Source organism: Nicotiana attenuata, chromosome 6 (genome assembly GCF_001879085.1).
Source record: "Nicotiana attenuata strain UT chromosome 6, NIATTr2, whole genome shotgun sequence".
Taxonomy (NCBI): Eukaryota; Viridiplantae; Streptophyta; class Magnoliopsida; order Solanales; family Solanaceae; genus Nicotiana; species Nicotiana attenuata.
In genome coordinates, this window is record NC_031994.1 from 6,213,122 (window position 1) to 6,225,018 (window position 11,897).

Below are 11,897 nucleotides of genomic sequence, written 5' to 3' on the forward strand. Positions count from 1 at the left end.
TTGCCCGAGTGGCTTATGTGATTTTGTTGACTGAGTAAGGCCGATGACCTATATTGTGAGGATACTTATGGATCGGGCTGCGTGCCGCAGCAGTGTTATGCTGTTATTGATATGAGGCTGAGGGCCTAGTTTGATGCCACGAGATGGCTTGATATTGCGCTTGGGCCGTAAGGGGCCCCTCCCGAAGTCTGCACACCTCCAGTGAGCGCCGTCGACGATAAACGGAGCGGGCTGCACGCCGCAGCGGTACCGGTACTGTTTGATGTGTTCACCTTATTTCATTGTCTGCCATTATATGTTGTTTGTGCTACTTCTTGCAATATTTACATGTTATTCTGGTATTATCTGATAACCTAGTGTGGTGCCCGAGAGGCGGACTTCTGTGCTTATCCGCACTATTTATTTTGCATTCAATTGCATAATTGTTGAAAAAGTCATTTTCAAAAGAGGTTTTAAACTGAGCTAAGATATTTCTAAAGGTTTTACAGCTTCACTGCTTTCTCTCAAAGGGTTTTTCACTGTCCCTATATAGCATGATGGTTTGCTTTACGTGATTTCTTACTGCTCAGTTGTTATTTTCCCTTATTACTCACTGAGTTGGAGTACTCACTTTACTCCCTGCACCTTGCGTGCAGATGCAGGTATTTGTTCACCCGGCAGCGGGTTTTGGCTGATCCGAAGCAGAGCTATAGGAGTAGCGAGGTGACTGCCTGCGTTCGCAGCACCATTTTTCTCTCTGTTGGTTCATTATTCCGGCTTTGTATATTTTAGGTCTTGTAGTTGTATTTATACTCTGATAGATGCTCGTGACTTGTGACACCCCAGTTTGGGCTGTGTTTGGATTTTATTCTGCATTTATTAAAGAGATCTTTTAATAGACTGTGGTCACTTAATCATATTAAAGCTGCTTATTGATGTTAACTATTCTAAAAAGATAAGTTGGATTAATTGGCTGGCCTCTCCTTCACGAGAGGCGCGATCACGACCGGGTCCGGGTTTAGGGTCGTGACATTACCATTTTCACTTAAGGGAAGAATTCAATACCAAATGATGTGCGCTTAACTCATACATCATGAGTTGCACTCCCACCACTAGATCAAAGTCATGTAGGTTTTTATTTTTGTGTCTCAATATTATATGGACTTTATAAAAGCAATTCAGGGTCTTTTTAATATATTTTGGTTTTAGGCCACCAGTTCTGTTGGGCCGCCCCTCATTGACGATCAACAATTATTTATAGACTACTGCCCCATCATGAATGTATTGTTTAACCAACTTCATTCACATTTGATAACTGAATGACACAGTCACTGTCATTAACGTTCTTGTCATTGTTGCCTTATCTTAAGTTAGACTCTCCAAATTTGATTAAGAATGTCAGGAGTGGAAAAAAGTGGCTCTAGTAGGAGACTAGTAAAGTTTTAATTTAGGTTGCCCATAATTTTTAATAATGGATTTTATACTTTACTTCTAATTAGACAATATTAATGTTTTGTAGAAAAAATAAAAAAGTACAAAAAAATTTATAAAAAGAAAGAAAGGTGTCTACTCTTTAATAGTAAAAATATTTTTAAAACTTTGAATTAAACTACTTAAATCTTCATATTAGTAAATACATTGTTTACAACAATATCAAAGGTAACATATTGCAAATACATGTCTAACATCTTATTTATTTAAATTATCCTTTTCTAATATAAATAATAATATTACAATACGAAGTTAAAGACTCTATGTCATTTAAGAATATATACAATAAACAACAAGTATGAAAAAAGGCAAGATTATTTTTTTTGCATATATGTGTGTATACGTACTAATAAAAAAAGTATAAGGCCTCTTATTAAAATTTGGCAGCCGGCGAAATGAACTTGCCGAACCCACAAATGGGTAGGAGGATTTGCGAATAGTGATTCAATAAAATCGCCAACGACGGTTGCCAACATCATATGCTCCTTCTTCCCTTCCAAAATAGTGTCGAATGCATGCCATTCAGAGAATGGCGAAGGACTAATCCTCCCAAATAATCCAACTTTGATTCCGCCGTCAAATTTGATTACTGAAGCATGGCCAGATGGTGCTGTGATCTTAACTCGGATGCGCCTCACCATGAACCGGAATTCTTCATGCTTCATAATTTCGGAACCAATCTTACTACTGTAAGATTTGGTTTCAGCATCATAAGAAACCCTCAAGATAATGAAAGCCCACAGAAGAACTAATACTGCCCATCCGATAAACCGATGAATCCTCTCAAAGACATTGTGATGGAGATGGAGAACGAGAGGAAATGTTGCCACTGAAGATAAGCATAGAAGTAAAAGAATCGCAAAAGCTACACCAATGATTTCCGATGAAGCCTTTTCTCTATTATTCAGCGTCAACACTAAGGCATAGACTAGCCATACAATTGAAGAAATTCAACAGCCACTATGAACCCCACAAAGAGATTGAAATAATGACGTAACGATGGTCTTGATCTAAATAGGAATGCAAGACCATCCTAGACAATTAACATCATTAACAAGCGCTTGTAAATAGTAAACAAGTCTTGAACAATACGGATGATTGACAATCTTGATGATAGCTTTGTTTTATGCTTCATTTTTTTTATGTTTTCTCAACTGAGGATCCTCGGAAGGCATAACAAAAAGTTTATATTGGCTAACAAAAAGATGCACGTGAAACGCACGTGATCATGATTAATCATAGTGTTAATTGACATAAGATGACACATAGTAAACGCACGTACTAAAATTAGGAAAATAGTTATTTAATGAGAAGGGTAAATTAAAAAATAATGAATAATTCTCTGTCAACTTGTTAAAATGGACAAGTGAACCAAAAAATCCTTTTTTAGGATATGAATTACGAATAACAAGAAACGAAAGGAGTATTATCTATTGCAAAGATTTATATGCTAAAAAGAGAAGTTTTCAACTATAAATAGAAGAAATATAAATTATGAGTCTTTAGGAGTTTCCTACTTTTATAACAAATTAAGAATATAAATTTATGTGTTTTTAAAAAAAAGTTTGTATTGATTGACCCAAGATGCACGTAAAAATGCACATGATTATGAAATTCAAAAACTCAAGAATCTCATACAGGACCATCATAGACAATTAATCGCGGGGCAGGAAACCACCCTCAGAAAAGCTTCACTCCAACAGAGTGTCAAAGCAAGAACGTTTCCGATGGAAAAGAGAGTTGCTTTCTCTCTTGCGTAGCAGAAAACTCCAATAGTAGCAAGAATCAACCCGGTGATTTTAGAAAGAGTACAAACAAGCACTTGTAAATAGTAAACAAGCCTTCGTCAAGAAGGATGACAAACAATCTTGATGATGGCTTTGTTTTATACTTTGTGAAGCACTTGTTTTCACGTTTGTTTAACTAAGGATCCAAAAGTGGCAACGGTGAAACCCCATGTAGCGACCCGATAGGTCGTTTTGCTTTCTAGGATCTTGTTTCCCTAAATAAGACTCCACGAATGTGCTTTTACTGTTTTATGACTTGTGGGTATGGTTAGTTCGGGATTTGGAAGGGTTCGAGTTGAAACTGGAACACTTGGTTCCTTGGTTTGGCTTTAAGAGGCTAAGTTTGACCCGGTCAACGTTTTAAGAAAACAATCTCAGAATTAGGATATGATGGTTCCAATAGGTTCGTATGATGATTTCGTACATACGCGTATGTTCGGATCGAGTATTGGATGACCCGGGAGAGATTCAAAGCCTAATAGTGAAAGTTGGCTCTTTGAAGGTTTTAACGTCTTTAAAATTTTGTTTGAAGTAGGATATGGTGTTATCGAGGTCAAATTGGGATTTGGAGCCTGGAAATATTTTGGTATGGTGATTTAAGACTTGCATGCAAAATTTGGTGTCATTCCGAGTAGTTTAAGTATGTTTCGACGCGTTCAGAGTAAGTTTGAAATACTTGAATTTCTTAGGTTGATTTGATTTGGTTTGGGGTATGCTTCTTAGTATTGATGTTGTTTTATCCGTTTCGAGGGTTCGAGCGAGTCCTTTTTATGATTTCAAACTTGTTGGTATGTTCGGGCGGGGCCCCAGGGTCCTCGGGTGTTAATCAGACGAGGCTCAGACCAAGTTTGGTACTTGGGAGCAACAACTGTAGCTCCCAATTTCTGGTGCAATCGCACCTGCGCTTGGCCAGCCACAGGTGCGAGGTCGCAGAAACTAGCCTTTTGTCGCAGAAGTGGACCAGCAAGGGGCAGCCCAGTGACCGCAGAAGCGAGCCGGGAACCGCACCTGCGAAGGAGCAGGTGCGAAGGAAGCCACCGCAGAAGCGAGAAACATCGCAGATGCGATTTTATCGCCGCAGGCACGGGTTCGCAGGCTCGACCAGCAGGGCACAAAAGCGAAGGAGGTCAGTCTAGCCTTGGTCCACACCTGCGTGGTTTTGTCCCCATAAGCGGAACTGCAGGTACGACTATTTAATTGTGGGTGCGAAAAACGTTGAAGACATAATTTCATTTAAGCCGGGGTTGAGCATTTAGGGTTCATTTATTTCACTTCTTGGGGCGATTTTGGAGCTGGTTAGAGATAGGGTTTTACTAGATATTTGAGGTGAGCAATTTGTATCTAATGTGAGTTAAATACATAGTTTATAGATAGATTTTAACTTGTAAATTAGTGAAAATTGTGGGTTTAAATGAAAAACCCTAAGTTCAGATAAAAATGGGATTTAACCACGAAAATGATTATGAAATTTAGTGAAAATCAAATGTTTGAGTTCGTGAGGTTATGGGTAACAACTTTCCGAAAAAAAATTCGACATTTAGGCACGTGGGCCCGGGGGAGAATTTTAGGAATTTATTCAATTGGGGTTGGGTAATCACTTTAATAGTTAAGATATGAACTTTTAAACATGTATTGATTATTGATATAACATTTGACTAATTTCGACTCATTTGGCACCGAGTTGAGGGTTTAAAGCATATTTGTGGACCAGAAAGTAAGCTTTGAGACGAGATAAGTCTCTTTTCTAACCTTGTAAGAGGGAATTAACCCCATAGGTGAATTGAATTAATATGTGATTCTATTTTTGTGGGCTGCACACGCACGAGGTGACGAGAGTACATACGTAGCTACTAATGATGCTTATGTCCAGGTAGTTTAGGACCTAAATCATGTTATACTTGCGATGTTTGCACCCTACTTGTTAATTTATGTGCTTAAATCATATTGGAACTTGATAAAGGAATTGTAGAAGGTCGAATTTTATTTACTTGAGTATTGAACGGATTACTTTACCGTTAATAAGAATTGGTGCTTTTTGAATTTTAGCCTCCTAATAATCTTTGAATCGGTTGTTTACAAAGTATTTCCTCTTCTTGTGGAGCGGGCCGAACGCTTCGACATTAGAATAGATGCATATAATTGTGTATACGTACTAATAAAAAAAGTATATGGCCTCTAATTAAAATTTGGCAGCCGGTGAAATGAACTTGCCGAACCCACAAATGGCTAAGAGGATTTGTGAGTAGTGATTCTATAAAATCGCCAACAGCGGCTGCCAACCTCATATGCTCCTTCTTCCCTTCCAAAATAGTGCCGAACGCATGCCATTCAGAGAATGGCGAAGAGCTAATCCTCCCAAATAATCCAGCTTTAATTCCGCTATCAAATTTGATTACTGAAGCGTGGTCAGATGGTGCTGTGATCTTCACTCGGACGCGCCTCACCGTGAACCAGAATTCTTCATGCTTCATAATTTCGGAACCAATCATACTATTGTAAGATTTGGTTTCAGCGTCATAAGAAACCCTCAAGATAATGAAAGCCCACAGAAGAACTAGCACTGCCGATTCGATAAACCGATGAATCCTCTCAAAGATATTATGATGGAGATGGCGAACGAGAGGAAATGTTGCTACTGAAGTAAGCATAGAAGTGAAAGAATCTCAAAAGCTACACCAATGATTTCCAGTGAAGCCTTTTCTCTATTATTCAACGTCAACACTAAGGCATAGAGTAGCCATACAATTAAAGAAATTGCACAGCCACTATGAACCCAACCAAGCGATTGAAATAACGACGTGACCATGGTTTCGATCTGAATAGGAATGCAAGACCATCCTAGATTATTAACATCATTAACAAGCGCTTGTAAACAGTAAACAAGCCTTGAACAATACGGATGACTAACAATCTTGATGATGGCTTTGTTTTATGCTTCGTTTCATTAATAACTTTTTTACGTTTCTCAACTGAGGATCCTCGGAAGGCATAACAAAAAGTTTATATTGGCTAACAAAAAGATGCACGTGAAACGCACGTGATCATGATTAATCGTAGTGTTAATTGATATATGATGCACATGTAAAGCACACAGTTAGGAAAATAGTTATTTAATGAGAAGGGTAAATTAAAAAATAATGATTAATTCTCTGTCAACTTGTTAAAATAGACAAGTAAACCCAAAAAATCTTTTTTTAGTATATAAATTACGAATAAAATGAAACAAAAGGAGTATTATCTATTGGAAAGATTTACATGCTAAAAAGAGAAGTTTTCAACTATAAAGATAAGAAATAAAAATTTTGAGGCTTTATGAGTTTCCTACTTTTATAACAAATTAAGAATAAAAATTTATGTGTTTTTTCAAAAAAGTTTGTATTGATTGACACAAGATGCACGTAAAACGCACATGATTATGAAATTCAAAGAACTCAATAATCTCATTCAGGACAATCGTAGACAACTAATCGCGGAGCAGAAAACCACCCTTAGAAAAGCTTCACTCTAACAGAGTGTCAAACCAAGAACGTTTCCAATGGAAAACAGAGTTGCTTTCTCTCTTGCGTAGCAGAATACTCCAATAGTAGCAAGAATCAACCCGGTGATATTCAGAAATATTATAAACAAGCTCTTGTAAATAGTAAACAAGCCTTCATCAAGAAGGATGACTGACAAGCTTGATGATGGCTTTGTTTTATACTTCGTAAAGCACTTGGTTTCACGTTTGCTCAACTAAGGATCCAAAAGTGGCAATGGTGAAACCCCATGTAACGACCCGATCGGTCGTTTTGCTTTCTAGAATCTTGTTTCCAAAAATATGACTCCATGAATGTGCTTTTACTGTTTTGTGACTTGTGGGGATGGTTAGTTCGGGATTTGGAGGGGTTCGAGTTGAAATCGGAACACTTGGTTCCTTTTGGCTTTAAGAGGCTAAGTTTGACCCGGTCAACATTTTGAGAAAACAACCTCGGAATTAGGATATGAGGGTTTCAATAGGTTTGTATGATGTTTTCGGACACATGCGTATGTTCGGATCGGGTTTTGGATTACCCGGGAGCGTTTCGGCGCCTAATAGTGAAAGTTGGCTCTTTTAAGGTTTTAATGTCTTTAAAATTTGGTTTGAAGTAGGATTTGGTGTTATCGAGGTCCAATTGGGATTTCGAGCCTGGGAGTATTTCCGTATGGTGATTTAAGACTTGCACGCAAAATTTGGTGTCATTCCGAGTAGTTTAAGTATGTTTCGACGCGTTCGCAGTAAGTTTGAAGAACATGAATTTCTTAGGTTGATTTGATTTCGTTAGGGGGTATGCTTCTTAGTTTTTATGTTGTTTTATCCGTTTCGTGGGTTCGAGCGAGTCCTTTTTACAATTTCAAACTTGTTGGTATGTTCGGGCGGGGCCCTAGGGGCCTCGGGTGTTAATCGGACGAGGCTCAGACCAAGTTTGGTACTTGGGAACAACAGCTGAAGCTCCTAGCTTCTGGTGCAACCGCACCTGCGCTTGGCCAGCTGCATGTGTGAGGTCGCAGAAGCGGACCAGCAAGGGGAAGGCCAGTGACCACAGAAGTGAGCCAGGAACCGCACCTGCGAAGGCGCAGGTGGGAAGGAAGCCACCGCAGAAGCGAGAGACATCGTAGGTGCGATTTTATCGCCGCAGGCAAGGGATTGCAAGCTTGACCAGCTGGGAACATAAGCGAAGGAGGTCAGTCTAGCCTTGGTCCACACCTGCGTGGTTTTGTAAGCGAAGGAGGTCAGTCTAGCCTTGGTCCACACCTGCGTGGTTTTGTCCGCATACGACTATTTTATCGTGGGTGCGAAAAACGTTGAAGACAGAACTTCATTTAAGTTGGGGTTGAGCATTTAGGATTCATTTATATCACTTCTTGGGGCGATTTTGGAGCTGGTTAGAGATAGGGTTTCACTAGATATTTGAGGTAAGCAATTTGTATCTAATGTGAGTTAAATACATAGTTTATAGATAGATTTTAACATGTAAATTAGTGAAAATTGTGGGTTTAGATGAAAACCCCTATCTTCTGATAAAAATGGGATTTAACCACGAAAATGGTTATGAAATTTAGTGAAAATCATATATTTGAGTTCGTGAGGTTATGGGTAACAACTTTCTTAATAGAAATTCGACATCCGGGCACGTGGGCCCAGGAATGAATTTTAGGAATTCTTCAATTGGGGTTGGGTAATCACTTTAATAGTTAGGATATGAACTTTTGAACATGTATTGATTATTTATATAACATTTGACTAATTTCGAGTCATCTGGAACCGAGTTGAGGGTTTAAAGCACATTTGTGGACCAGAAAGTAAGCTTTGAGATGAGGTAAGTCTCTTTTCTAACCTTGTAAGAGGGAATTAACCCCATAGGTGAATTGAATTAATATGTGATTCTATCTTCGTGGGTTGCATACGCACGAGGTGGCGAGAGTCTGCACGTAGCTACTAATTATGCTTATGTCCAGGAAGTTTAGGACCTAAATCATGTTATACTTGCGATATTTGCACCCTACATGTTAATTTAAGTGCTTAAATCATATTGGAACTTGATAAAGGAATTGTAAGAGGTCGAAATTCATTTACTTGAGTTTTGGACGGGTTACTTGACCGTTAATAAGAATTGGCGCTTTTTTGAATATTAGCCTCTTAATAATCTTTGAACCGGTTGTTTATAAAGTATTTCCTCTTATTGTGGAGCGGGCCGAACGCTTCGACAGTAGAATAGATGCATAAATGTGTGTATACGTACAAAAATAAAAAGTATAAGGCCACTTATTAATATTTGGCAGCCGGCAAAATGAACTTGCCGAACCCACAAATAGCTAGGAGGATTTGCGACTAGTGATTCTGTAAAATCGCCAACAGCGGCTGCCAACATCATGTTCTCCTTCTTCCCTTCCAAAATAGTGCCGAACGCATGCCATACAGAGAATGGCTAAGGGCTAATCCTCCTAAATAATCCAGCTTTGATTCAGCTGTCAAATTTGATTACTGAAGCATGGCCAGATGGTGCTGTGATCTTCACTCGGACGCGCCTCACCGTGAACCGGAATTCTTCATGCTTCATAATTTCGGAACCAATCTTATTATTGTAAGATTTGGTTTCAACATCATAAGAAACCCTCAAGATAATGAAAGCCCACAGAAGAACTAACGCTGCCCATCCGATAAACCTATGAATCCTCTCAGAGATATTGTGATGGAGATGGCGAACGAGAGGAAATGTTGCCACTGAAGTAAGCATAGAAGTGAAAGAATCGCAAAAGCTACACCAATGATTTCCACTGAAGCCTTTTCTCTATTATTCAGCGTCAACACTAAGGCATAGACTAGCCATACAATTGAAGAAATTGCACAGCCACAATGAACCCCACCAAGCGATTGAAACAACAACGTGACCGTGGTTTTGATCTGAATTGGAATGCATGACCATCCTAGACAATTAACATCATTAACAAGTGCTTGTAAACAGTAAACAAGCCTTGAACAATACGGATGACTAACAATCTTGATGATGGTTTTGTTTTATGCTTCATTTCATTAATAACTTTTTTACGTTTTCTCAACCGAGGATCCTCGGAAGGATATTAAAAAGTTTATATTCGTTAACAAAAGGATGCACGTGAAACGCACGTGATCATGATTAATCGTAATGTTAATTGATATAAGATGCACAGGTAAAGCACGCATTTAGGAAAATAGTTATTTAATAAGAAGGGTAAATTAGAAAATAATGATTAATTCTCTGTCAACTTGTTAAAATGGACAAGTAAACCAAAAAATCATTTTTAAGTATATGAATTACGAATAAAAAGAAACAAAAGGTGTATTATCTATTACAAAGATTTACATGCTAAAAAGAGAAGTTTTCAAGTACAAAGAGAAGAAATATGAATTATGAGTCTTTAGGAGTTTCCTACTTTTATAACAAATTAAGAATAAAAATTTATGTGTTTTTTCAAAAAAGTTTGTATTGACTGACACAAGTTGCACGTAAAACGCACATGATTATGAAATTCAAAGAACTCAAGAATCTCATGCAGGACCATCATAGACAATTAACCGCGGAGCAGAAAACCACCTTCAGAAAAGCTTCACTCCAATAGAGTGTCAAACCAAGAACGTTTTCGATGGAAAACAGAGTTGCTTTCTCTCTTGCGTAGCAGAATACTCCAATAGTAGCAAGAATCAACCCGGTGATATTCAGAAATATCACAAACAAGCGCTTGTAAATAGTAAACAAGCCTTCAGCAAGAAGGATGACTGACAATCTTGATGGTGGCTTTGTTTTATACTTCGTGAAGCACTTGTTTTCATGTTTGCTCAACTAAGGTTCCAAAAGTGGCAATGGTGAAAACCCCATGTAACGACCCGATCAGTTGTTTTGCTTTCTAGAACCTTGGTTCCCTATATAAGAGATACGTATGTGCTTTTACTGTTATGACTTGTGAGGATGGTTAGTTCGGGATTTGGAAGGGTTCGAGTTGAAATCGGAACACTTGGTTCCTTGGTTTGGCTTTAAGAGGCTAAGTTTCACTTCGGTCAATGTTTTGAGTAAAAACCTCAGAATTAGGATTTGACGGTTCCAATAGGTTCGTATGATGATTTCAGACATACGCGTATGTTCGGATAGGGTTTTGGATGACCCGGGAGCGTTTTAGCGCCTAATAGTGAAAGTTGCCTCTTTGAAGGTTTTAAAGTTTTTCAAATTTATTTTGAAGTAGAATTTGGTGTTATCGTCGTCCAATTGGGATTTCGAGCCTAGAAATATTTCCGTATGGTGATTTAAGACTTGCACGCAAAATTTGGTTTCATTCCGAGTAGTTTAAGCATGTTTCGGCGCGTTCAGAGTAAGTTCTAAGAACCTTAAGTTCTTAGGTTGTTTAGATTTGGGTTGGGGGTATGCTTCATAGTTTTGATGTTGTTTTATCTATTTCGAGGGTTCGAGCGAGTCCTCTTTACGATTTTAAACTTGTTGGTATGTTCGGGCGGGTTTCCAGGGGCCTCGGGTGTTAATCGGACGAGGCTCGGACCAAGTTTGATACTTGGGAGCAACAGCTGAAGCTCCCAACTTCTGGTGCAATCTCACCTGCGCTTGGCTAGCCGCAGGTGTGAGCTCGCAGAAGCAAGCCTTTTGCCGCAGAAGCGGACCAGCAAGAGGCAGCCCAGTGACCGCAGAAGCGAGCCGGGAACCGCACCTACGAAGGCGCAATTTCAAAGGAAGCCACTACAGAAGCGAGAAACATCGCAGGTGCGATTTTATCGCCGCAGGCACGGGTTCGCAATCTTGACCAACTGGGCACAGAAGCGAAGGAGGTCAGTCTAGCTTGGTCCACACCTGCGTGGTTTTGTCCGCATAAGCGGAACCGCAGGTACGCCTATTTCATCGTGGGTGCGAAAAACGTGGAAGACAGAACTTCAATTAAGTCCGGGTTGAGCATTTGGGGTTCATTTATTTCACTTCTTGGGGCTATTTTGGAGCTGGTTAGAGAGGGGGTTTTACTAGATATTTGAGATATGCAATTTGTATCTAATGTGAGTTAAATACGTAGTTTATAGGTAGATTTTAACATGTAAATTAGTGAAAATTGTGGGTTTAGATCAAAAACCCTAGTTTTTGATAAAAATGG

At 39.0% G+C, this 11,897-nt stretch overlaps 1 protein-coding gene and 2 pseudogenes across 1 annotated transcript; all 3 read right to left on the bottom strand.

Moving 5' to 3' along the window:
• On the bottom strand, positions 1,268-4,313 carry LOC109227599 (annotated as a pseudogene).
• LOC109227600 lies at positions 5,378-7,946 on the bottom strand. Its single transcript, XM_019392800.1, has 3 exons — positions 7,751-7,946; positions 5,901-6,095; positions 5,378-5,817 (listed from the first exon to the last, which is right to left on the bottom strand). Exons 1-3 carry the CDS (start codon positions 7,944-7,946, stop codon positions 5,378-5,380), a joined length of 831 nt encoding a protein of 276 aa, XP_019248345.1.
• On the bottom strand, positions 8,954-11,625 carry LOC109227601 (annotated as a pseudogene).

Bases quoted from the DNA above. Each gene is read 5' to 3' on its own strand.
- LOC109227600 (XM_019392800.1), bottom strand. From the start codon at position 7,946: ATGTTCCCAGCTGGTCAAGCTTGCAATCCCTTGCCTGCGGCGATAAAA. The intron at 6,096-7,750 runs GTGCGGTTGCAC...TTAATAATCTAG, and splicing joins ATGCAGCTGGCCAAGCGCAG to GATGGTCTTGCATTCCTATT. The intron at 5,818-5,900 runs TACTTCAGTAGC...TCGAATCGGCAG, and splicing joins GATTCTTTCACTTCTATGCT to TGCTAGTTCTTCTGTGGGCT.